The sequence below is a fragment of the Diadema antillarum genome, unplaced genomic scaffold (genome assembly GCF_040938485.1).
Source record: "Diadema antillarum isolate AM-2024a unplaced genomic scaffold, OU_Dant_1.0 seq00000562_RagTag, whole genome shotgun sequence".
NCBI lineage: Eukaryota > Metazoa > Echinodermata > Echinoidea > Diadematoida > Diadematidae > Diadema > Diadema antillarum.
The window spans coordinates 1,474,525-1,502,009 of NW_027271501.1; the positions used below are offsets into that span (position 1 = coordinate 1,474,525).

The following is a 27,485-nucleotide window of genomic DNA, read 5'->3' on the forward strand; positions in this document are numbered from 1 at the left end:
TTAGATGCCTCGGCCATTCCAAAACCAATGTCCATCAAATAAACTTTGAGTTCCTCTTAGAATGGTATGCTCTGTATTGTATCATAAGTGGTTTCTTGGTAACTCACAAAAAGTTAAAAGCCCAATCCCCATCTCCACCAATACTAGACCATCTATGTTGAGATCCTCTCTCTCTCTCTCTCATCTGTGAATGTTATGAAACAGGAGATTACAAAGCAAAAAGGTCGTGGCTTATTCAACAGTTCAATTAAAGGGGGCTCAGAGAGGACTTATGTAACTCCTCATCTTAAGGTGATAGCACTCTACAAACTAACCACTCAACATATGATTTGGTTCTAACTTAACCACACTATCTCCATTAGACTTCGGAGGAAGATGATGGCTCTTTGTTGTCATGCCAACCACTCTATCCCATCCTTTGTCTGGGACTTCTGAACACAAAAAAGTGCTATTTCGTACAAAGGTAATGATTGACACACAAGATTCGTATGGAAGATATTTTTCTATGGATGAGGTTAGTTGTTGATAGCTATTTAAACAAATATGAAAAAAAAAATCATCCTTCACTCCCAGAATTGACAGAAAATGTTGTCAGCGTTGGCTAGTTCAGTGGCTTGATTTACTATGTTAAAGGGATAGTATAGTATTGGTGGAGATAGGGATTGGGCATTTAACTTTTTGCGAGATATTAAGAAATAGTTTGTGAATAGTACAGAGCATGTACCATTCTAAGAAGAATTCAAAGTATAATTGATAAAAATTGGTTTTGGAATGGCTAAGATATCCAAAAATAAAGTAAAACAAAGCGATAGTAATAAAAGGTGGGTTCCACCTTTTATAAGGATTGCTCTGTTTTGGGTACCTCGGCCATTTCAAAACCAATTTTCATCAAATAAATGTTGATTTCCACTTGGAAGTACATGCCCTTTCACATTTCATGTGAGGTTTCTCATTATCTCACTCAAAAATGTTAGGAACTGGAAGTAAGGTCTTGACCAAAACTATACAATCCCTTTAAAGGACATGCCTCGTTCGTGAGACATTCCGTGCTTCTTACATCACGCTTCATGTGACACATTTGGCCCCAGCCCAGCTGTGAGTGCTGACCATTGCAAAACCGACCCCCTGCCTCGTTGACCAGGTGACCAATGACATCTTGCACAATGCCCAATAATTATTTTGACGTCTTCATGAAGCCCCTGACCTGCAGATGCATTTTTCAAGCATATTCCTTTCAAATTCTCACTTTCCATGACAGTCAGAAAATGAAAGTTATCCAGTTATGCTACAGATTAAAAGTGAATTACCTCGTGTGAGTGGAATGACTCAGCAAGTTTCATTCATGATATTTATTTAAAGAGATGCTAATTAATTGAGGTGATTCCTGTCATTCGCCATGCACCATTTTTCTTGTTTCTGTTATTATTGTTTCTATCATTATTCAAGTGTCACTTTCATCTTGTGGTTGGTGTTCTCAGATGTAATGTATTCTGAGATGTACCTGATTATACTAGAATGTGTCTATCCAGTATTTATTGTCATACTTGATTACTTACCATTTCTGTTGTCAAGAAATACATATTTCTATAAGTGCTTTCTTCACTGCATTCTCAAGTGAATATGTCTGTATGGACTGTGGGATCAAAAGCAAACTCTAGAAAAAAAAATGTGATAAGTATGAAATTGTAGAAACATAAACTGATCCACCATTTGAAATCTGATGGGCCATTTGATTGAAATAGTCAGTTTGTGATCCTGTGTTCAAAACCATTTTGTGACAATTGATCCACTTTTATAACAGGTAGGGAAGTTTCGTAAGGATTTCATATTTCTTTGTGTTTTAGATTAATCAATTTTGTGGATGGTACTGGAAGATACACTATGTATATAAATCTGTATGATATTGATGTCTTGTGAAGATATATAAATCTGTATAATATTGATGTCTTGTTGCTAGGTGACCTGATGTACCTTTATGTTGTCTGCTCTGAGGGTACTTCTTACCACCTCACAGCTTCGACGCGAGGATTCTACATCAACCAGTAAGTCTTCTTGGTTGTATTTTTGGATCCAGTCTGTTAGTTGATTGATTTGTGAAGAAATCACCCAAATTTCATATTTTGATATACAATTTGTTTTCAATGTTATCTTAATTAAATTTCTACATTGCTGTTCAAGTAATGAGTGGATTCTTATAGTAAATCCTCACTTTTTTGTTCCCTTTTTAAAAGTAAGATTGTACTTGCATCTTCTTATTGGCTTTAAACAGAATGCATGAACACATCCAGCTTATAGTCATATCAAAACACCCAGCTATCTCGCAATCAGTACACAATCAAAACTGTCTCACAAATCCAAGACACTGCTAGTCTGTGGGCAGCACTTGAAAGTACCGAGAGGTCAGTGACCAAACCTGAACGAAGGCTGATGTCATACTATCACCAACGTACGTCCGATTATGTCAGGGACCTCACCAACCAAACCATTGTTATTTTCATGATTAAGAAAAAGTGGTCACCAAACGGCTTGTATATAGACCTAAGAAGTGGGATGTACATGTAGTAAGCAAATAATCATCGACTGGATGGCGATGGCACAAACAAACATTAGCTAGGCAATGTTAGATTGTATCCATTGCCCGAGAAGTAAGAGATGATAATTTGCTTTATATCCCACATCGATTTAGAAACTTGAGTTTGATAAAGATGTATTCCATCAACCACACAGATTTTAATTTTACAATCATGCTGAATGTTGACAACACATGTGGTTGTACCGTACATCCATGGTCCGGGGGGCAGTGGCAGTAGAACGAACAAGACTAACATTAGATCTAAGATGATAACAGGCGATACTGATGTATTGATAATTGTGCGATGTGCACGGATGTGTGCCACTAGAACTTGCTAGCTACACGCGTGGCCAATAGGTGCAAGCGATACCTTTATCAATTCCAATCGGGGGTATGTAAAAAGTGCTAACAAAAAAGACCATCACATAGTGATAGTATCACGGCATGGATGTTGGGAGAAAAATATCTCTCGATCACATGTTCCAAATTCAAGTAATCCCATTGGTCAAATGTGGGATGTAATTAATTATACAACTGTGTTACAATGCAGTTCACTTTTGATAAACAATATTAAACAAAATGCAGATGCAGCTGTCCTCAGAATGAAAAAAACAGACAAACAAACAAACAGTCTTTATTGAACGGATGAATCTTTGATGAGTTGAGGTAAGCTGTGTTTAATTCTGAGCAGGTGGGCAAAACCGTTGCCACGGCATCCAATGTCCTCCTTTTTCAAGAGAAATCAATTAGAGAGCGATCACATCGTGCAGATACGTGGTACTTCACGAAAAGACACAATCCTGCCTTCCCAATTTAAATAGATGCCTTCCCAATCTGAATAGATGCCTTTGTCACTCTACCATCATACAGGATGAGGTTGCTATCTGTTTCATCATGCATCCATGGGGATTTAATTGTATACATAGATAATTTTTTATTCGAGAGAATTTCCCTGTTCAGAGGTGTGTTAACATGCAGGCTTTAGTTGTAAATTAAACATCTTTGATTTGTTATGCCATGTCCTCTTTAATAAAAGATTATAGTTGAGCCATTTTGAAATTGTTAACAATTTATAGATATACAGTTTACAGCTTTTCCCCCTTTTTAGGCACTTTAAATAAGACATACTATAATGGCATTGAAGGGGCATCCTGAATGCATGTGAAAGTACTTTTTTTATAGCAAGCTCTCATGTAGTTGAGTGTTGTGTAAGAATGTGGTTTAGAAACTAGTTTCAAGGTGAAATTCAGGCTAAAAATAGATGACTGCAATAAGCATAAGGAGATTCTCTGAGTAATGTCAACCGGTTTCCAGTCATAGTCATAGTTTTATATTTGCTGACATGATATCCCCCACCCCCTCCCCCCCCCCCCCCCTGAAAAAAAAAATGATATCTGCTTGTGAGTAATAGTGTTTGAAAAGCAGTGTCTCCTCAGGGTCACTGGTCAGTGGTAAGTGCAACCGGACACATATAAGATGGCCAGGGTTCATCTGTCCAGACATGAGTGATGCGTGGTCACCCCTTTGTCCATGCGGCTAAGTGTTGAGTAACAGACAAGAAGACAAGAATTCATGGGGGGGGGGGCAGGGAGAGAGAGGCAGTCTCAGTGGCTCGAAAGGTCAGCTATCTTCAGTGTGAAGGGGAAGAGAAAATCCTGTGGCTTCCCTCGTCTGTTAGCAGTCGTTCATCTTCCCAGGCTTTGTGCCAAGTCAATAGCCAGTATTGTCATAGGCTGCAGTATTACGGCGAAGAGGCAGCACAATGTGTAGCACCCCCTGCATTCAGTCTCTTTGTTTTAAATCTTGTTCTTTCCTGACGGCATACACTCACTCTTATTGTCACTCCTCTGATAAACTAAGTGACATTTATCTCAAGATCAAGTGTTTAAGTAACATAATAATTGCTAAGTGTATCAGTTGTTAGATGACTCCTCCTTACAAATGCACTTTTGAAACACAATGAAGTTTTATAAGAGAATGATTTAGTGCAGCCATATCTTTTACAGACATATGTCAGCTCAGTGAAACCTTTTCATTGATACAGATTCTATTTATATTTATATAGTTGTATTTATATTTTTATATTTGAGTAATGAAAGTGGAGTCCCACTCTATTCTTAAGTTGTATTCAATGTGTAGAATGAAATAGTTTAAAGGCATTATTTACCATTTGCAGATGAAACCAAAACCCAGTTTTAGTCCTTCAAAATAGTTCTAAAATGTGAGTTAGGGATAGAAACAACCAATGTAAATATGTTAATCAGTAGGCCCTATACTTAATTTCAAGATTTGTTAAATATCAAAATGTGAACAAAAGTTATAATAAAAATATTTATAGACTAAACTGTCTACAGTTATGGTTTATTGAGAATAATAGTGACATCTCCTTATATTTTAGGCTTTATTATGAAATTTTTGTATGGTTGGCTGTTCTGTGATACAACTGACCTCTTCACATATATGCATCAAATGTGATATCTCAAAAGATTGTTAAATCACTGCTCCCAATGGTAAACAGTACCTTTAAATAGAACAGGGAAAATATGAACTGAAGTTTGACTACAGGATGAGCTGATGATGTCACTGGCTCCAAACTTTCCCATTGGTTGGTACAGACATGTATTACCACAATCCAAGTTTAGGGTTTATAATTTTCGACATGAATGTTGGGTGAACATAATTTTCTCTTGGCTACTAGATTGATGCCCAAAACAGTAAAATGAGTGGTTATATTCAAATAGCAATGGCCCGAACATGATTCAACTTTACTTCAGCCAACACCATTCCCAAACTTCATAATCAGATAAATAAATTATAGCAGGTATTGTTTGCATGTGAGAGGGTAAGAATATTTACCGCAAATTCTTTTTGTAGAGGGAGAGTGTGAGTTGATTTTGAGAAGTAAATGATGTTACACAAGATTAATCAAATGCATCAAAGGGACTTCTTATTTCCCGATACCATTGTGGAATAGGTGCTGGGGTAAAACTCTGGAGAGGAATCATGTGAGAGGGATAATTATTTCCAGGCTCTTTATTCAATCACTGTTCAGCGAGGATTACCCGTGTCTTGGGTCATTTCATGCTGTAATCACCACCGCAGGATGTGGGGGGGAAATGTAGAGCACCGCAAGTAGAGCAGTACAGTTGTCCCCACTTTAGTGGGACTTTATCTAAGCTCACTGCTTCTAGATATTGTACCCAGCCTTCTTGAACAAGGTACAGTTGTAGCAACAACATCTTTTGTGACCTGAGGGTAAAAGTTGGTGCCTGGCGGTGGTAGTGTAGTAATAGTGTCGGGGCTGTCGGAAAGAGTTGGTTCTAATTCTGTAAAATGCCACCCTACATAAATTATACCAATTCTGGTATATTTGAATGGTTCTCTTTTGGATTATAATCATCCCTGAACTAATTTCACTCTGAGCCATTCCAGTTTGATTAATGGTAGAAATAATTTAAGTGAATTAAATTCAATTTGAACAGTAACTTTTAAAAATGTTTTAGATACAGTTTGAAGTACCAGTACTAATTGCTATTTTTTTTTTTTTTTTTTTGAAGATGAAGAGTCTATAGAAAGAAAAAAAATACCCATGTGTTCATGGAGAAAAAGAAAATTGTAATTTTCTGCTGTGGTCAAAATATCACCTGAAGCTTGTTTTTTTTTTTATTATTAAAGGCAACTAAGAGTTTTTTATTAAAGGCAACTAAGAGATCCTCTGAAAGATATTCAATGCAGGAGACCCTCTCATTTCCAAACCTAACAATACTGTCAAACCCTAAATGTTTGTGTGCATTTTGATATTTCTTACATTTTGCGAGAGCCAAGATGCGCAAAATTAAACTACATGCGAATATTACATGTCTGCATTACATGGATTGGATGCCAGTGGCAATTCGCGAACATATCATGCCAAGAAAAGGCCGTCGTCGCCAATTTGCGAAAAAATTTATGCTGTGAAAATATCTTGCTTTGCAGTAGGTTGAGCTCAGATCTGGCACTTGCTGATTGGATGTTTGATACTATTCCTCAAAAACATGGATCTATTAGAAACAATCTTCATTGAATAATTTCCAAACTGACCAAGAAAGAGCACAAGAATGAAAGAAAGTAATCTAGAGGAAATCTTCCAAGAAATAATGAATGAAAGTGAAACGAAGCACAGCTAGCAGCTGTACTTGTCACATTTGATAGCCCTGCCAACAAGTTTTAGGATGATTATGTGATTTAAAGAGAGCTACAAGACGTTCATGATGTGCTAAACAGAAGGCATGACCGAAATGAGAGCTTATCAAATGAAATAGGAAGGAACGGCTATCACACTGTAAAGGACATAGATGTACTAAAGCAGATAGTAACAGGTGCTGAACTTTAATATGATGTAATTGAAAAAGATTGGATAAAAAGTATGGAAGGACAGGTTATATAAGACCCCATTTGCACTATTGCTTGGCCAGCCCAGATTGCGGTACTTGGGCCGCAGTTTTCTCATTAACAACAACTATTTTTGCCTGGCATAAAGTGAAAACATTTGAACATTTCGTCGTAGTAGCTCTCAGCAGGTAAACAAAGATTTATTTTTTTTTTTGAAAACAATAAAATGCAATGGTGGTGCATGGGAATTTCATTCTCTTACATATTTACTTCATGCAGCGATCTGTTGAGTGGTCAACACTGCTTATCAAGCATTAAAATTTCACTTTTTCTGTGAATTTCATTGCAAGTCATACACGTGCGCCATGATAAATGTTTTTTGCATTATTATATAAAGACAAGTGCATAGTCTAAACAGTAATTTAGTAAATACTGGGTACAATTTCATAATGCAATGGCATTGAGTTAGAAACATACTTGCAAAAGCAACTTACGGAGTTGATCAACATAATTTACCGCAAAGAAGAAGACAGTAACTAACCAATTTTTTTGTCAATGGGAGAGTGGGAACTCTGCTTGCTCTCAATATTCTTTCATCCACAAATTAAAAAAAAAAAAATCTTAATTCCATCAAGATTTGATCAGATTTCCCCGGGGCTGAGAGTTCAGTTTTGATAATCTGCATCACTGGTATCTCTTCTCATGATAACAACAAACTGCTCATATCTAAAGTTGTGAAAACAATAAGAACATTCGGTGATTGAATGGAAGTGAAACCAGTCGTAAACTTTTAAGTGTCTGATAATTCATCACCAGTCATTTCGCGCCTTTAAAGGATGTATTTGTTGATAAATGAGCCCACTGTGTTACAACAACAGTAGTGAGAAGTTTCCACCAGCGATCAGTGGTTGTAGTTTAGAATTTCCTCATGGCAACAGTTGCATGTTCGTGCGATCATGCACGTATGCATGTAATGACCTCCTATCAATCAAGTTAAATGAAATGGGGGGGGGGATAATGGAAAGTAAATCAAGCAATAGCCTAGTGTGCTTATGAAACTAGTTACAGATGTATCCCTTGTATTTAGAAATTAAAAAGAGTCTACAAGTTTAATTTCCTTTGTTTTTAAGGGGCTGTCTGTGATTTCTGCATTTTCACTTTGAAACTATGAGGCATGTATTCTTTGAAGGTTTCCATGGTAATAAAAGTTTTAGTGATGGGTGGTTTCATGGTACACCATGTATTCTTCTTGGATGTTAGTGTGTGTCCCGAACAGGACCAGTTCAATCTTGACATTTTTGTACACATGTTGTTACCATCTTCAGGATAGACTACAGAAAACAATTTCACCCCTCAAATGCAAAATCGGTGATTCACAGCGTACAGTGCACCCCCTTGTAATGAACACAATTGTAACAAAATTCTTGGCAGCAACAAAGCACTTCTGGTCCCAAAATTATCATCTATATATCTTCATACTTTACTGTTTAGCTATAAAGAAATTTCAATAAAATGAAAGAAAACTTCTGGTCACGAGGAATTCATTATAACAGAAGTCGCCCATATTTGAAACTGTCGCACTCATTTGAAACCTTGAAAATTTTGGAACTTCTAAGAATTATCTTCCCTCCTCTGTTTTATTCCTCTCCAGATCAACACAGGAAGTGTTCAACCCCAAACCAGCGGAGCAGAAACACCTCTCACACTCTCTGATTGAACTCCTCAATAAGGTCAGCCCCAGCTTCAAGAAGAACTTTGCTCAGCTACTGAAGAAGCGGTAAGAAATTCCTCCAACCGTGAATGATTGTGTGTGTGTGTGTGTGTGTGTGTGTGTGTGTGTGTGTGTGTGTGTGTGTGTGTGTGTGTGTGTGTGTGTGTGTGTGTGTGTGTGTGTGTGTGTGTGTGTGTGTGTGTGTGTGTGTGTGTGTGTGTCCATCTAGGCAAAGGGGTTCAGTTTTGGTTGAGATCTAACTTTAGGTTTCTTTCTTTTTTCTCTTTTTTTTTGTGAGATAATGAGAAACCTCTTTTGAAATTTAAAAGAGCATGTGATTCCAAGAGGAATTCAACATTTATTTGACAAAAACTGGTTTTGAAATGGCTGAGATATCCAAAACAGTGTGATCATAATAAAAGGTGAAACCCACCTTTTATTACAGTCACTTAGTTCTCTTTTGTTTTGGGACATCTCAGCTATTCCAAAACCGATTTTCGTCAAATAAACTTTAAATTCCTCTGAGAATGGTATGCTCTGTACTATTTTATAAGCGGTTTCTTGGTATCTCGCAAAACGCTAAAAGCCCAATCCTCATCTCCGCCAATACTGTACTACCCCTTTAAGTCATCCAAAGCTAGTACTCAACATTCTCCATATGTGGTCTAAGTTTGGATTATAATCTATTACTATCCGCATTCAATTAGTTGAATTAACGCTACCAGCTTAAGGCATGTGACTGATGATGATGATGATAGTAATCTTACATGAGAGTAATGATACCAGTTTTAATAAAGATGAAAATAATAGCGTTGATATAAAAACAAAACAAAACAAAACAGATGCAACATTTGCAACTGCCATTGCAAGAGTACACTCAGCTAGTACAGATTGGCCGTTGAGTAGTGATTAATGTGGGAGCTGCAGTATACACCCATTGTAGCTAAAGTACACTTGTATATTTGCTAGCAGACACAAGCACAGACACCAATTGCGACCCTGCACCTCAAAACAAACAAAAAGTCGCCAGACATGAATTTTTAGTTAAGACCATATTCTCAAAGAGCAGACTTTAAGCTTTAAAATGATGTACAGTTCAAATCAAATGGACTCTCTTAACCTATCTAAATATTGGAAAGAAAACACAAACTCAGGAAAAGTGTGAATTGAGAAAAGAGGCTCTGAAGTACAGTGTCTATTCAAGCGCTTAATCTTTACCAAACCGTGCTGGCTGTGCAATGAATGGGACAAAAAAACAGGAAGTAAACCACCAGGGTAACAACAATGAAGGGATTATCAGATTAAACTGAAATTAAGAATGCTTCATTAACACATTCTGTTCATAATTAATGCCAACTTTCAAACCAGTAGCACTATTCTTTCAAAAGTTATTAGAGTTGAAAGTGAAGAGTGTGGACAAGGTTTTTCAGAAATGAAAAAGGGATTCTAAAGACACACCTAATCACTCTATTCTACCAAAAATGTACGAGATAAACTGCTAAAAAACACACTTTACTGCCCGATTTATGATACCAAATTTTAGCATAATGTAAAAGAAGACCCGCTCTTTCAGAAAAGATGAAAAAGTCAAGTTCGGCTAGGTCGACCCATTTCACTTATTTTCAGTCCTCACGCAAAATCAGTGTGTGCGACTTTATGTTCGTTTTGAGGTGCACGGTCACAATTTATCTTTGGAAACAGCACAGCTCTCCAAGGATTGTTAGATAAATTAATGCCTCCTAACAAATTGTTGTGTTTTCCATGTGAGTCAGTTGCTTAAAAGTGATGATTATTTGAACCAAATCGTATACCTTGTAATGCTAGAAACAATTGTAGGTAGATAGAATTAATGATTTTTTTTTTTAATTCAGTGCTATTGTTGTTTGACAGGTGAAGTATGCTGTAGTTATGTCAGAGTGGTGTATGGTATATGATATATTGGTTTATGTTGTAGTGTAAGTGTATGTTGAATTTATAGTTGGCTTATGGTATGCATATGTTGTATTAGTTGGAGTATGCTCTCAACTGGCTTTACAGTATGTATTTTTTATTGCTCAGTGTAAGTTACATCAGTTAGTGTACTAAGTTGGTGTATGCTCTTTCAGCTGGTGCATGGTTTTTCTTTAATCACTTGGTGTAACTTGCATCAGTTAGTGTACTAGGTGGTGTATGCTCATACAGCTGGTGTCTTTTTTTTGTCACTTGGTGTAAATTGCACTAGTCAGTGTACTTGTTCGTGTATGCTCTTCAAGCTGATATATGTCCTTGTTTATCACTCGGTGTAAGTTGCATCAGTTGGTGTATTACCTTGCTTACCATTAACAGGTCCCAGCGACACCCATTTGAGCGAGTCCCAACCCCGTTCCAGGTGTACTCATGGCTGGCACCTCAGATGGAACACACCATAGACTCTATCAGAGCAGAGGACGGTGAGTCACTGTATGTCGTACATATTTCGCAAGTGCAATAGTTTGTGAATCTGGACCCTGTTTTATGAAGAGTTTGATTACATAGTTGATTTCTATCATAAGTCTATGGCAGCCTGTGTAGTAAGAAAATTTATAATCGATAATATTTTTTGATAAAACGGGCCCTGGACTTGAAAACAATTTCCTTAGTGGCGGGATTCATGGTCAAGAACCACAGTGGCAGAATGAGGAGTGAGTATTATCACTGTATGAGAGAAAAACAAAATGGCATTTTCTAATCTTGGATATAATGATACTACAGATTTGTGTTGCAGGAGGCAATATTTTTCCCTGTTTCATTTAGCAAACATTGGTAAACGCGTGAAATGCACAAAAATAAGGGCACCGCAAAATATACTGCATATATGCAGAAGCAGACAAGATTTTATGTCAATGCCTAGTTTTTGAAGATGATAGTAATTACATACAGTGAGGGATGCGAAAGTTAAGAATTGAATCTGATTTCAGATGGTGTTTTTGTTTTTTTTTTTTTCCCTGCCCACGACCCACATATCAACGTTTTGGAAGTTAAAATGCATTGAAATTTGCACAGTTTAAAGCACTTCAAGATTTTTTTGTCCCATAAATTCAAGATTTTTTAGATTGTTTTCTGCAAGTACTCTCACACACCTGATATAGTACATAAAAACAGATTTCCCAAAGTGTGTGATTCTACACTAGTTATTCATCACATGATGAGGATGTCATTAGTATAAAGTGATAGGTTTATGACATGCATCAAATGATCTAATATTAGTTTAGAGTCAAATTTATCGAGATGGTCAAGATGTCATCCGTCAAAATAAGTTCTTTTGCATTTCATCCTGGACAGCATACACATCGAGACTCGGATACGAAGAGCACATACCGGGCCAGACGAGAGACTGGAACGAGGAGATCCAGACAACGCGCGAGCTGGCCCACAAGAACCTCCCCGAGCGGCTCCTGCGAGAGAGGGCGATCTTCAAGGTCCACAGCGACTTTGTCGCCGCGGCAACGAGGGGCGCCATGGCGGTGGTGGATGGCAATGTGATGGCCATCAACCCAGGCGAAGATTCAAAGTGAGTCCTTGTCAGCTAGCTATTCTATCTCTGTTTTAACCATTTGCATTATTCAAAGTTCGTTACATCAACAGTCACTCATCATTTGCGTAACGCCATCACTATTCATTGTAGGAGTGAATCCTCAAAGTATAAAACCATATATATTTGGTAGAATTATCTTGTTCAATACGTAGACCTGGTGACCTTGTCATTGTCATTTGGTCTATAGCATTCGTTTCAGTTCTGGGCAAGTTGGGATGACTTTATCAGTATGTGAATACCAAAAGAAGATGTATTTTTGTTTTGATGTATTTATATGTATCAGGAAAATTACCCCCCCCCCCCCCCCCAAAAAAAAAAAAAAAAAAGGGCTAAATACTGGTTAGTGATAAGGTGTTAGAGTAAAGATTAGGGTTAGGTTTAGGGTTCGAGTTTGGGTTAGGGTTAGGATTATGTTCATGATTAGGATCAGGGTTAGGGTCAGGGGGAGGGTCTTGGGTAATTGTCCGGGGGGGTAATTGCTGTAGACCCATATTTATCAAATAAAAGATACAACTTTGCTTAAAAGCATTCTTTTGTACATCAAGCTGCGTAGTAATGTGCTAAGATTGACAAACATCCCCAGAATCAGGCCTAGATAGACATACAGCATCAATGTTGGGGTGTGGGATAATGTTACTGTTGAAGGGAAAGTATAATGCTTTGTATAAATCCTACCAAAGCTCTCGAGTTTATCTCTTCTGTAGTCACTGTGTGTCTGTCACTGACAGTTTGATAGACAACTCATTGCTCAGAAAAGTTTAGATGAGTATGTCTTTTTTTTTTAAATGACCATTTCATTATTTTTTCAGGATGCAGATGTTTATATGGAACAACATCTTCTTCAGTCTCGGCTTCGACGTCAGAGATCACTACAAGGATTTTGGAGGAGACCATGCCGCTTACGTGGCTCCAGTAAGTCACGTCAGGCCAGGGGACTACGCGTAACGGTAGATGATTGAAGAGATACAAAGTAGCTTGTGCAAGATGCAACAAATTGAGGAATTGTGTGGAAGAGTTGGCTTTACAGAATTGTATTTTAAAACGAGATGACAATGTTTCCAAGATGGAGCAGTGTTGAATGACCAGAAACAAGCTTATCATTAGAAATAAGCAGAAAAACTAAGTGTGATACAAAATAATGAGCTACTCCTATAATCTTCTGATAAGATACAGTAAGTTCTGTGACATCAGATTAGAGAGAAAGGTGCATGGAGTCTCCAGCAAGCAAATGCTTAGAGAGTTCATACAAATTGAGAAAGTGCCTAAGTGGGCATGTTTCCTATCGTGAAACTTTAGTCGGTGTGAAGATTTCAGTAGAAGGAATGGTGTAGTGTTGGAAGAGAAGTGGTTATAGAATTGCATTTGTTTCCAAAGAGCAACTAGAGCCAGAATTTCAAGATGCCTGTCTTTGGATCAATTTCAGCATGCTTGATGATGTGCTTTGAAGACATAATGCTTAGAAAGGTATAATGGAAGCAAGAATAACTGGTGATATCACCCATTACATAGATGATTGTTACTGACCTGTCTCTTGAATTGTTTTTTTTTCTTGTGTTATAGCCCACCAAAAAAAAAAAAATTGTCGTTACCCAGATTCGTTTTGTTTGTTTACTAACAAAGGGCAATGACCTCAAAGGTGTCAAATCCTACAACACATACGACCTTGATGGTCTGTACACACTGGGTACGGTGGTGGTGGATTACCGTGGTTACCGCATCACTGCCCAGTCCATCATCCCGGGCATACTGGAGAGGGAGCAGGAGGAGTCGGTGATCTACGGCTCCATCGACTTCGGCAAGACAGTAGTGACCAACGAAAAGTACAAGGAACTGGTTAGTATCAGATTCGAGTATGATTTGGTTAATATTTAGACTATAGATAACTGTTTCACATTTCGCTCGACAACTTTCTGTGTGTGGGTAAAATCAGTGATTTTGAAAACTTACATGTTTGACTATTAACAATGATGATCAGGTACACAGCCTTGGTTGATATAAAAGCCTAAACCTTCAAACTGACATAAAGCTCAGTGCATCAAGGTCCTGAGGAAGTTCCTTTTGGTCCGTATCAGTGAACGGTCAAGGGTGAGTGGTCAATGAGTTTTCCAGGGAGGATGATCAAAGGGAGCTGTGCCTAGACACCAATACACCCAGTTTGATGATGACACTGACTTATGCTAGCCCAGAATTAAAGATGAGGGCGCTTTACCAATGTATGCACAGCTACCCATCTTTCCTTTAGTTTTCTCAGCAATGGCATACTCATGTTGTAAGCTTATTACCTCTGCCAATGGAGAGGTGATATTTTCGTTACCGTTGGTTTGTGTGTTTGTCCTTGTGCAAAATAACTCAAAAAGTAGTTAATGGATTTGGATGAAACTTGCAGGAAAGGTTTAGAATGATACAAGGAACAGGTGATTAAATTTTGGCAGTGATCTGAGAATTTTGGGGGAATTTATGAAGGATTTTCGATATTTTAGCAGGTAGGGTCAATGAACTTGGGAGTTCAGGCTGCGCTTATTTGAGGTTTGCATGCGCACACTAAAGTGCGTGCTTTAGTTTCTACTAGGGCGAGGCGCGCCGTGCAGCTGAGGGTTTATGACATAACAAAGGCTTCTATATTGGGAAATCGGGTGACTTTCAGCACATAATGCTATAGGCCCTAAGTACGTATGGGTAGAAATCACTGAAATCTCTATGGAAGAACGAGATCAGTGGTGGAAATGAGCTGCATGCTTGGTGGAGGTCTGCGCTCTCAGAGTGCTTCTCTAGTATTGTAGATGTGTTAGTGATGTAGGTGATATTTCACAATCTTACATTAATAACTTCCGTATTTTTACAGACTCCCCTCACCAGAGAGGTGGCATAGTGGATATGTCTATATCCCATTTTTCAAACTCACTAAATGACTTACCCCCCCCCCCAAAAAAAAAAAAATAAAAATAAAAATACAAACATACTGATACATTTCAAGGCTTTGAAATAGCATTGCAATCTTTGTCCCCTGTGATTTCTCTGCCAAGTTACAGTAACTATACTAGTAGCAAGAGAGGTCTAACATTGTCGAGGTCAGAAAGGCATCACCTACAGAATTGTCTTTGCTGTGCAAACTAAAGACCAGTTCCAAACATTTTGACCAATGATATTTTGACCAGCATTCTTCTTTCATTGGACTGTTGGGAGTCTTTGCATCAATTTTCTGTTTTCATGTTTTTTTGACACAGTTGAGCAAGACATCCCAGCACCTGAAGATCCTGCCTCACAGTGTGATCAACCACAAAGAGGAGGAGGTAGAGATCTACTCATCGATAGAATGCAAGGTAAGATCATCGCTCCTTCATGTGGCAAGAAATTGTTGACACCCTTTCTCAGAAATAAAAGATTCTGTCTTTAAAATCCCTATTTTGTATACTTTAAAGCAAGATATTTTCGCGGTATGAAATTTTCACAAATTGGAGCCGCCGGCTTTTTTCACGGCATGAAATTTTCACAAATTGCCACTGGCATTCAATGCGTAGAGCATAGACAAGAACTTTCACATGCATTTTGATTTTGCAAATCTTGGCTCTTAAGAAAATTGCGAATTAAAATATACTCAAAGATCTCTGGTTTTACAGTAGATTGTTCATAGTCAATTCATAATTATGTACCAACTGCCTTTGTATTTTGTTGTATGACTTCACAGCCACCATACTTTATTTTATTGAATTAAGTGAGGAAAATTACCCCTAACTTGCACTGATCATTACGAACAAATGAATTCAAACAGAAAGAAACTGCTATAGGTTCACGTAAGTGATCAATTCCGTTGATTTTGATGTTCAGGGTTAGGCTGTATTTGTAGGCAATGCTTAAAACACATGGTATGGGTGATAATGAAACTTGTCGGCTCTGTACGACCTCTTCTTTCCCTCCATACAGGGCATCAAGGGAAACGATGGCAGACACTACGTCCTGGATTTGCTGAGAACTTTCCCTCCCGATGTCAACTTCCTTCCTGGTGAGTTTTATCTCTGAAGCCACCATATTTTTACTAGAAATTGGAGCATTGTATGGTGTAGTGGACAAGGCCCTAGATTGTAAACAAGGTCCAAGGTTCAATCCCACCCTCTGCATTCATCCTTGAAGAAGATGTTCTACCCGCACTGTCCCTCATGACCCAGATGTGCGTATCTGAAACATACTAGGTGATTATTATGCCATATCCTTCTGCAACGCTGAAGGGGCTGCTTGAATTAATGGTGTCATATCATCATTTTGAAAATCAGTGACTATCGTAACTTGATTGAAAGTTTTTGTGAATGTAGCATAATGACTGAATCAAACTGAGTGCATTTTTTTCGTCTATCCCTTTAATGTCTAGTTGAGGGAGATGAGTTTGCAGATGACATGAAGAAGCTTGGCTTTCCAAGGCAACACAGACACAAGCTAGCATGCCTCAGGCAAGAACTAGTCGATGCTTTTGTGGAGTAAGTATTCTGAGAATGTCTCTTTGTTATTGGTCGTAGTGGAGTTTACTTTTTTGAACCAAAATTTTGTAGTTATTTTGTTGCATTTTATTGTAGACTTTCATTGCTGTGAATTTTCTGCATTACAAACTTCTGTTCATTCTATCATTTCTTTTTTTTCGTACAAATTGGCCTAGTTACCATTAATTGCTGTGGATATTTGAAAAGGATGCAATACAATTGAGTCTCTGGATGTAATAGCCACCTTGTGACAATTCTATAATGAGGTGTTGTGATCAAGTTGCTTTTGAGAGGATTCTTTAATCGTAGACGTGTTTCTGACATATCTTTTGGAAGACTTATACCTGGTGTGTCAAGAAGTGTATGAAGTAACTTAACAGACATACCCGAAGAGCACAATGTGGTAGCATAGACCACAAGGAGAATGAGAATGATTTCTTGCCACGGCTGTGAACTGGGTTGCCACACCAGTAGTTTTTGTATATGGATGAGTTTGCAGGAGCACAGTACAGTACGAATGGTGAGATATTGTAATATGAAATCGCAGATGGTGTCTGAGCCAGTGTCCAATCACCAAATTGTCAAACTCTCCCTCATAATTCCTTCTTTCTCCTCATCCATCCCACCCTCAGCCACCGATACATGGTGTTCATCAGACATGCTGCCCTCATGCTGATGCAGAACCAGCAGCCTCAGGAGGGCGGAGCCAAGCCGGTTGAGGGAGGAGCTAAGCCACTGGAGAACGGGGACGTAAAGGAGGGAGATGAAGCAGAGTCAAAGGGGGCTCTGGTCAACGGCAATAAACTTGACAGTGATGGTGCTGCTACGGACAGTGAAAAGAAGAAAGAGAATGAGACCGTGAAGGGGGAGGAGAAGGAGAAGAAGGACGAGGAGGGGAGGATAAAACTTGGAGAGGGGTTGCCGGGGGCGGACAGGTGTCCAGTCCTGAATAACCTGGACTCCACAGAGAGCAGCAATCTGGCCAGGGAGCTGGACAGTGCTACAGAGCAAGCAGCCAAGGCTCTGGCCACTTCACCCAAGAAAGACGGATGTGAGTAGAATTCCTCTCAACCCAACCACCCCCCCCCCCCCCCAAAAAAAAAGAAGAATTTCTCAGATGAAAGTTTTCCCAAAACAATGGACTTGCATACTTGCCAACCATTCCCATTTAATAGGAACATTCCTATTTCTTAGGAAAGAAGAAGCTTGATTTAAGCTTGTGTTCCAATATTTGTTCACACCTGTTCATGATGATACATGGGTGAGAGCAAGGTGAGGGTTCCTGTTTTTTTAATCATTTTCTCCTAGTTTTTCCTGTATGGGTGAGAGCAAGGTGAAGGTTCCTGTTTTTGAATCATTTTCTCCTAGTTTTTCCTGTTTACTGAATTTCAAGGTTGGAAGGTATGGCCTTTGGCAGTGTTATGAATCACCACATCCAAACAAATTGAGTATAAAAGAGATGATGATGTTCCTAAAGTTGTCGCGGATGAATGTTGACATCAGTGACAGGTTGGGAAAAAAAAAAAAAAAAAAATGCATCCCAATCCCCGGACTGAACCTTGTGCAAGCTTCATCTCGCTATAGAGCAGTCCGAAACACATCTTAGTTAGATTAGCTCTCAAGCTCGTGAAATATTTTCTCATGGAGACTCAGATAATTTTCAAACATAAATACAGTGCCTGTCTTGTACTTGCACAGGTGATTTAATTTCACAAATCAACTAAAACATGAGTCATAATTGGTTTGTCTCCAGCAACGATTATTGTGTATTGTAGAACAACACCCTGTCTTCAAAACAGGCAAACCCTTGTGAGTAAGCCATGTTGTCGAAAGCGTGAAATCTGACCTCCTAGCCGGTGTTGCTGTAACTTGTTATTGTGACCCAGTTAAAACTGATTGACCAGCCAGACCCACTGTCCACTCCCAGCATCAAAGGTCAAGCCCTGGTATGATAATTGGTCTGGCAAATGGTCAGTCTTGGCCATTGTGTATTTGGTGCAGGTCAAGGCTTTGTTACTTGTTGTTTTTTCTGTTGCTATCTGCAAACAATCGTGTGATTCAGACTTTGGAAGTAGGACATGAGGTTGTCGTGTCTGTGAAAGAGTTGAATAACAGCAATGACAATGAAGGGGAGATAACTGATGAGTGAAAAATGAAAAAAAGCAAACACATAGGAATGTAGGAATAATGCAAAAGTTTTCATGCTAATGAAATTAAGTCGGTATCCAATATGGTGCCCTGCAGGCAGAGTGAAGTAGCTAACCTTTGTAGTTGTATCATCTGGATGTGTGGGAAGTCTGTCTTCTTCGTGCATATTAAGTTTCCCTTCCTTTTTTAACTTCAATATATATTTCAGAGTGAATGTTACTTTCATTGGTTCACTTGAGATTATCGTGATCGCTATGTTCCTAAAAGTTCTCCAAGACATACATGATTCATTTCTGTAATTAATAGAAATTGAAGGAAATTAATATTTTAGTCTGCATGTGCATAAAGCAGATGAGTAGTGTTGTGCCCAGTTAAGGAAAGTCCATATAATGACTTCTTTCATTTTTTTTTCCTCCCAGTATTTTAAAGTTATCATTGTGATTGGTATAATATTGATGAATGACCCCACAAAGCAAAATTTGATGCTGTTGCTCTGAGGAGCTACGATTTGCGACCCGCTCGTTACATCCCATGTATTTTACTCTGCCTTTCACAAGATGTGCCATTAACGGGAGGAACCATTGTCAGTGGTTCATATGGATAAGACAATAGACTTTAAGTCAGCAGTCCCTGGTTCAAGTCCCCAAGCTGCAGCAGTTCTGTCCCTACACAAGGCACTGTATCCCCAACGCCAATTCCTATGGAGGGGACTTAATGCCGTTGGTCCCATTTTAGCTTGCGTACATGCACTCATTTCTTCCTTCTCAGCCACACAAAATGAAAATGATACAAAAATATGCAAAATAATGCATCATGCATTAAGATTCCTTTTGATTCCTGTTGATTTTTTCCAGTTGACCCAAGTCACAAGGAGGTCATTGCTTTGGCCGCCCAGGCCGCAGGGTCGCTGAGCAGCAGCGAGTTTGACATCCGCTTCAACCCGGACGTCTACGCAGAGGGCGTCATCCATGCACCGTCTGAGGTTAGTTCATGGCGTTGCTGGAAGGAACCAGTGTGTGTCTCCCATTAGAGTCTTTCTCTTTTATGCATGGTACAGACAGCCCGACTGTAGATGTCATTTTATCATTCTAACCAGCCTAGCATTAATGACATTCTGTTCCTAAAATTGCATTGCACCACTCTACAACATTAGTGTCTGTAGATATGCATCAGGATAGGGAAGCGGCTACTCTGTACTCATTTGTTATATTCACAGTTTGGAGTACATGATTTATTGAAAGTTGGCCTTACTAAACAGAGCTTTGGGTTTCATATTATAATGCAAGTTATGTTTCACTGCATCAACACTTCTGTCATTAAATGTTTAATCATATATACATTTAAATGTAACTTGTGATGAGGAGTACCAAAACATATACTCCTGCGACTTAAAAAAAAAAAAACCTAAAATTCTCCATAACAAAATAACCGTTTGAATTCATTTCTACCCTCAATGATGCACAAAATTTTATCTTTCACCATCAAAACAAATATTGCATGCCATGTTGTATGAAACCCTCAAGCTGATGTGGAGTGCACCTTCACATTCAGCTTTATGTCATGATTTCAAAGGTATGTGTGAAGGTGTCAGTATCCCATTTTTACTCAATGATAAGTATCTAATTTGGTAGCATTATTTTATTGTTGTCCACCCCTCATACCTCTTTTCTCCATCTTGACAGGCGGAGACGCTTGTTAAACAGAAGAAACTTCTGAGAGACGCAGCTCGCTTCATCGTCGCAGTCCAAATTCCAACATTTGTAAGTAGCCTTCCATTGGACCCAGGTCAGCTTATCCCTAAAATTAATGTAAATTGCTAGATTTTAAGTTTATTGTCGGGTGTATTTCTTATGTCTTTCATGATGTAGTATGCTACTCTTGTAAACTCAAAATTGTGTAATTTTCGTGTTTAGTTGGATTATTAAGAGCACACTGTCATACTTGAAAATGTTTCCATGAACACAGGAACATGCATGTAAGCTCACTGTTTGACTAAGGAAGAGAAGAGAAACAACCTTGTGTGAGAGAAAAATAAAGTAGGATGAGTTGCAATTCTGCCATCAGCTGACCTTCAAAAGTGTATCCCAATCCATGAAATGATATTGTTGTATACTTCCTCTCAACTCAGATCCAGGAATGTAAGGAGCACAGTATTGCACCCCTGGATGGCCACACCCTGGTGGAGATGATGCACCAAAGGTATGCTACGCCCTTCTCATACACCTGCAGCAATTATATCCTTGACTTGAAGGGTAGTTGCCCTCCTTTCATATCTGAAAGGTTCCTGCAGAATTTCACCAGGAAAGAACTTCTTTTATCACAGCAGACAAAAGGAAGAGAGAGAAGTCAATAATAATAATGACAATGATCAAATACTATACATCATTTTAGCTGTAGTTTTGCCAAACAGAAACAACATGTTAGTAAGGAATTTTGTATTCATTTTAATGAGGATGGGATCATGTAGGTTTCAAAATGAAATTGTGCGAGATCTAGTACAGATTTTACAGATTCTTTTTTTTTTTCAGTTACGAGCTTTTGCTCACCAAAGGCAATTTTTTAACTGAATGTTTATGCATTTTTTGTAGTCTCCATGTAGAAGTTGAGGCAGTAAACTGTCAAAGTGCTTGTCAGATTTGACGTAGTAACAAGTAAAGTGCAGTTATGCATACAAGAGTAGTAACGATGCTAGGTGTCATTACTAGTACTGTATTCTGTTAAAGCATGCTGCAGTTATTCTAGTTTCATCATCAGTTTGATAATGAATCTTTTATTGTCTCATTGCAGAGGAATCAATGTCCGCTACATGGGTGTCCTAGCTGAGAAGGTCGTTGGCTGTGAACCACTCTCCTACCTCTATGTAAGTCCCAGAAAATCTGTAACAACGCAGTCATTGTTATTGAGAAATGTTGCTGTAACAGCTCAGTCTCTTATTAGATGCATCTTCAATATTCATTATATGTAGTATCCTTGAGTGTAAGAGTTAATAGATCTAAAATTGATGTGAAAGCATGAAAGGTTCTTCATGCAGATGCTTGTCCCAGATTAATAGATTGCAACCATCCACCTCTGTTGGTGTTCCTCCCCCATCCACCTCCTCTGCTTTCCCTCTCTTTCTCCTCTTTTCCTCTTCCCTCTTGCCTTCTTCTTTCCCTCCTCTTTTCTGTCCATCTCTCTTTCTTTTCTCACTCTCACGTCATCCTCCCTCTATCTTATTTCTCCTCCTCGTCCTCCATCCTTCACCTTTTTCATCTTACTTCTCAACCATCGCCTCTACCACCATCACCACTATCATCATCACCATAGCCACCACCACCACCATCACCATCACCATCACCACCACCACCACCACCACCACCACCACCACCACCACCACCATCTCAACCATCATCATTAACATCACCATAGCCACCACCACCACCACCACCACCATCACCACCATCACCACCATCACTACTGTCACCACCATCACCACTTCCACCACATCTACCTCAACTGCCACCACTACCTTAAATGCCAGAACCACCGCAACAACCACCACCACAACCATTACCACTTCGACATCAACCACAACCACAGTGACCATTACCAGCACAAACACAATTCCTTTCACCACAACCACCACCACCCAGCCACTTTTACCTCCACCACATCAACCACAACCGCTACTACCACCACCACCACCACCACTTTCACTTCTCTAACACCACCACCACCAATACCAGCACTGCAACTACCACAACCACCTCCACAAATTTCATCATTCTAAAACAAGGTTAAAAATAACTCCTCTTTTAACCGAATAAATTTTCCTGTGTTTACCTGCAGCGCATCGTGGTGACGGAGCTGATATGTCGGTCAGTCAAACACGTCTTCAAGGCTTACATGCAAGGTATCGCCATGACCAGCCTCTCAGCCGCCATCAGCCACTTCCTCAACTGTTTCCTGTCCTCATTGCCCAACCCTCTCCCTCCCAAGGGAGATGACGAGGTGAGAATTTCATTCATGTTTCTAGAACAAACCACTCAGAAGACGGTCACTGTATACGCCGGTTACTGTGTACACCATATATTTTGCAGCGTTTCTATCTTGGCAAATTTCTTTAGTCGGGTGCTATTTGAAAATCTGACAACATACAAAGAAATCAACTTTGATCCAGACATGGATGTGATTTGCTTCTGTACCTGTACTGGTATGCAGTAAATGAACAAGGGGCATGACAGTGCATTTGAGTAGGCCTAAATCTTGCCATGCCTGTTGTGTGAATGAGAAAATTGCGAGTCAGTTAGATTGCACAAACTTCTCCTTTTGTGTGAAGCTGTTCCTTTTGACTCCTTTAATGTAATCAAGTGGCTTAATATCCTTTTTTGTTGTTGTTTTTTTTCTTTTTCAAAGCTGAGTAATGGCCACCATAAGAAGAAGAAGAACAAGAAGAGGATCCGATATGTTCTGGCTCTCGGACAAGGTTGGTTGACGCTCTTTCTATCTTAACCCATTGAGGATGGTTTGATTTTGCTACAACACGCATTTCCCAGAGACGCTTGTGCGAGTATACTATGGACTCGTCCTCGACAGGTTAACATTATTCACTGTATTCTAATGGAAAATTTTTAATACTGTAATATGAATAATGTGTAGCAGGGAAAGCAGCTCCATATTGTTAGAGAATTGCAATTGTGAGATCATTATTCCCTGGAGCACTGTGCTATCATGAATAGGGCTCTGGATTTGAGATTTAGAGTTCAATTCTTGCCCAGACTCTATGTCCTTTTACAAGATGGTTTTTCAGCAATGTCCCTTCTGCCCCAGATATGAACAACGCTATCAATGCTAGGGTAGTGCTACTTTGGATTTATGGTGCTGTTTTTCATTTTCACGGATATCTAACAATATATTCACTGTTTTATTGGAGATAGAAGTGTGAGAGATACTGTAAAACGAGGAATGTTCGCGTACATTTTGATTTTCACGAATTTCGCGAACGCCAAGATACGCGAAATTAAAATGCGCCCAAAAGTTCTTGTCTACACAATATGCACCGATGACAGTGACAATTTGCGAAAAATTTCACGCCGCGAAAAAGGCTGTCGGCTCCACTTCGCGAAAATTTCATGCCGCGAATGTATCATGTTTTACAGTAGAGTAAGGAATTTATTATGACTCAGGGATGACCTTCAAGAGATGATAATTTTCCAAACTGTTTGATTTGAAGATAATACGTCTTGGACAAGCCTGACCCCGAGTGACCTCTGGAGTAACATCAAGGCAGAGAGCAAGGAATACTTCCACTATAAGCTCAAATGGTAAGTGGACTTGGCTTTCATCACTAAATCATCTATATTATTATCATGGTCATTACCTTTTATCAATCATTACAATTATCATTTGTATCATTACTACTAAAACACTGATCAATCCAGTGCTTATTTATGTCGATGTAGGGCAATTTGTCAATCAGTTGCATGAAACATCTCAACAGAAGAATTTCATGAATTTGGATGCTGTAGCCATTACCAAATTTACAGCATGATCCACGTTATTTGCTCAATGCCAATCAGCCAAGGACAGGGTAGGGAGGGAAACGGAAGGTTGAGAATTTTGTATGTAGGAAATTTAAAAAAAAAAAGACTCACAATATCAAAAACACAAGAAACACACCATGATACAATGCACATATTTGACTTCTATGTAATGTTTTTGCTATGGTTTTTTTTTTTTTGGTGTGTGTGTGTGTTTGTGTGTAATGGCGCACAGCAAGAATTGTTTGGTAAACATTGTCAGATTTAAGACCATTGGTATACTGTATCTCTCTATGGTGTTTGTATCCCTCCAGTGACAGTATTGACTCCGCCCTGGAGCGCTACGACCTCCAGAAGATGACCCTCCTTCGAGAGTTCTGCTCCAAGATCGGCATCCAGCTCCTCCTGCGCGACTACGACCTCGACTCCAAGAGCAAGTCGCCCTTCACCGAGAACGACATCCTCAACATGTTCCCCCGCGTCAAGCACATCAACCCCACCGCCTCCGACGCCTACCACTTCTTCCAGAGCGGGCAGACCAAAATACAGCAAGGTTGGTGCCGAGTTGAGGAAACGGCTTGTTGGCAAACCTTACCAAAATGCATTTTCCTGCCCTTCCTCTATCTCTCTTTCTTGCTATCTGACTCACTGTGTCACTCACTTTGTAGACAAACCATACATTTTGGTAGGTTCTGCATTGTAGATGTAGCCGTTTATCTTCATGCAAATTTCTGTGTTTTCACTATATTACTGTTTGTAAGATGTAACATAAAGGTTTAGCAGGTCTGAGTGTTGGTGATAACTACATTACCTTTTTGGGCTTTGAATTTTTTTCGTATTAGGATTTCAATTTCCATATTAGTCGTAAATTTCTAGGTAGGTGATATTCGTTCTGAAATGGTGTTGTTGTTAAGATTGAATTCTCACACAACGCTCATATTATTTAGAAAAATATTAATGGTGCCATGGAAAACAGAATATTTGTTTGGGAGTCTGTTCACAGACTCAACCTTATCTTTTACATCGAAGGTCGTATGTTAACAACCGTGAGGTAAACTTACACCTGTTTATCTTTATTTTGGACCGAGCAGAGTGCAGGGATATACTGAAACTAAATGCACTGAATGGCTCACTTTCTCCCCACATCTCATGTTAACCATCTCCCTCATGGGAGCACATCTTTGTAGCATGACACCCAAACTAACTTCACAACAAAAAAAGCCGCGAATATTCTGTGCCTCACCCTCCCTTACTCCCTGTTTCTCTCTTTGCTACCTGTCGGTTTTCCAGGTTGCTTCCGGGAGGGCTTCGAGCTGATCAGTGAGGCCCTCAACCTCTTCAACAACGTCTACGGCCCGATGCACCCGGAGATCGCGGCCTGCATGCGCACCCTGGCCCGCCTCCACTACCTGATGGGGGAGCAGAGTGAGGCCATCGAGATGCAACACAAGGCGGTCATGATGAGTGAGAGATGTAATGGACTCGACCACCCCAACACTGTCACAGAATACGTAAGCAACCGAGCACCCTTTTCTCTTGGAGAGGATATCTTGAAGGAACACGTTTGTAGCATACCTCTTTGGTTGAGAAGCAAAAGGGACAGAATCTGATGCATTTTCAGCATCATTAGACATCTTATAGGTTCTCAAGTAACTCTGTGCAAGCATCTGATGCTATGTTGAAATATTCTTGAGGATGTCATTCTGCATAAAGATATATATTTTCTCAGATGTAACTAATCATTTTTATGCCTCCGCCACGAAGTGGTGCCGGAGGCATTATGTTTTCGGGTTGTCCGTCCGTCCGTACGTCCGTACGTCCGTCCGCTTTCGTTTACGCGATAACTTGAGTGATATTGACTTGAATTCTACCAAACTTGGTCCAAGTATAAAGTATGATGGGGCAATTAGTTGATTAGATTTTGGGTGAAATCCGCCAAAGGTCAAAGGTCAAGGTCAAATCATGAAATTGTATCCCTTTACGCGATAACTCAAGACTGGATCAAGCAAATTTCACCAAACTTTGTCGGAGGATGATGTATGATGGGACAATTACTTGATTAGTTTTTTAGTGAAATCGGACTGAGGTCAAAGGTCAAAGATCAAGGTCAAATCCTGAAATTTATCTGTTTACGTGATAAATCAAAACTGGATGAAGCAGCTTTCACCAAACTTGGTCCAAGGATGATGTATGATGGGACAATTAGTTGAGTAGATTTTAGTGACATTGGCAAGAGGTCAAAGGTCAAAAGGTCAAGGTCAAATGCTGAAAATGTTGCTAATTCCCCAATATCTATGCAATGCCCTAAGGTATTTTCTTGAAACTTGGTGTAGACATGTACTACTGCGTAAAGATTCTCCAGAGAGAGTTTCATGTCATAAGGTCAAAGGTCAAAAGGTCAAAGGTTAGGTGAAAATGTTGTAATATCACTTTTCTCACTTAAATGGTTCAATGTATCTTCATGGAACTTGGTACATATGCATGTACTGACTGGCAGAGATTATCTAGGGAATTTAGGGGTCATAGGTCAATAGTCATGGGGTCAAAGGTCAAGGTCAACTTCTCAATATTTTACTATTTCCCTCATACACTAGTATATGAAATGCTTGCATTATTAGTTTTCAAACTTATTATATACATGCATTACCTAATGGAGATTCTGCAGGAAATTTCCAGCCAGAATGTCAAAGGTCAAAGGTTAAGGGTCAAAGGCCAGGTTTCAATGCCACCCCCCCCCCCAAAAAAAAAAAAAAAAAAAAATCTATTTTGTACTGTAATTACACTATTTCTTCATACCTTGGAAATTACTCAATGCATAAACTTATAAAAGGGTCCATCAGAATTCAAGTAGAAATTCTCAATTCCCCAAATATGTGTACCTGCACTCTTAGAAAATTACAGCAAACCCAGTTCAAGGAAAGTGAACATTCAAGTCATTTCTGACAAACCTGTCATATCGATATTTTGCCAGTTATGTGAAACTGTCATGGATCACACATTGTGAAGACATTGTACTATACACCTTTTGGGAGAATCATGCATTATGGCGGAGGCATCAGTCGCCATAGCGACATTTCTAGTTCATTTTGTACTGTTCTGTCCTTCAAATGACTGATAATTCTTTGAATAGTTATCTTTGTGT

General features: G+C 39.2%; 1 protein-coding gene across 1 annotated transcript in view; it reads left to right on the forward strand.

Annotated features, from left to right (window-relative positions):
- Positions 1-27,485, forward strand: part of LOC139735023 (clustered mitochondria protein homolog) — a 93,176-nt gene that overhangs the window by 59,949 nt on the left and 5,742 nt on the right. Inside the window, exons 6-24 of the mRNA XM_071645797.1 lie at positions 1,958-2,042; positions 8,595-8,720; positions 10,980-11,083; positions 11,955-12,183; positions 13,017-13,119; positions 13,828-14,040; positions 15,432-15,527; positions 16,129-16,207; positions 16,571-16,676; positions 17,309-17,727; positions 19,679-19,806; positions 20,507-20,584; positions 20,953-21,023; positions 21,612-21,684; positions 22,653-22,814; positions 23,220-23,289; positions 24,037-24,127; positions 24,658-24,896; positions 25,634-25,854. Of these exons, the coding sequence (XP_071501898.1) occupies positions 1,958-2,042; positions 8,595-8,720; positions 10,980-11,083; positions 11,955-12,183; positions 13,017-13,119; positions 13,828-14,040; positions 15,432-15,527; positions 16,129-16,207; positions 16,571-16,676; positions 17,309-17,727; positions 19,679-19,806; positions 20,507-20,584; positions 20,953-21,023; positions 21,612-21,684; positions 22,653-22,814; positions 23,220-23,289; positions 24,037-24,127; positions 24,658-24,896; positions 25,634-25,854 (2,693 nt within the window). The remainder of the gene's footprint in view (positions 1-1,957; positions 2,043-8,594; positions 8,721-10,979; positions 11,084-11,954; positions 12,184-13,016; positions 13,120-13,827; positions 14,041-15,431; positions 15,528-16,128; positions 16,208-16,570; positions 16,677-17,308; positions 17,728-19,678; positions 19,807-20,506; positions 20,585-20,952; positions 21,024-21,611; positions 21,685-22,652; positions 22,815-23,219; positions 23,290-24,036; positions 24,128-24,657; positions 24,897-25,633; positions 25,855-27,485) is intronic.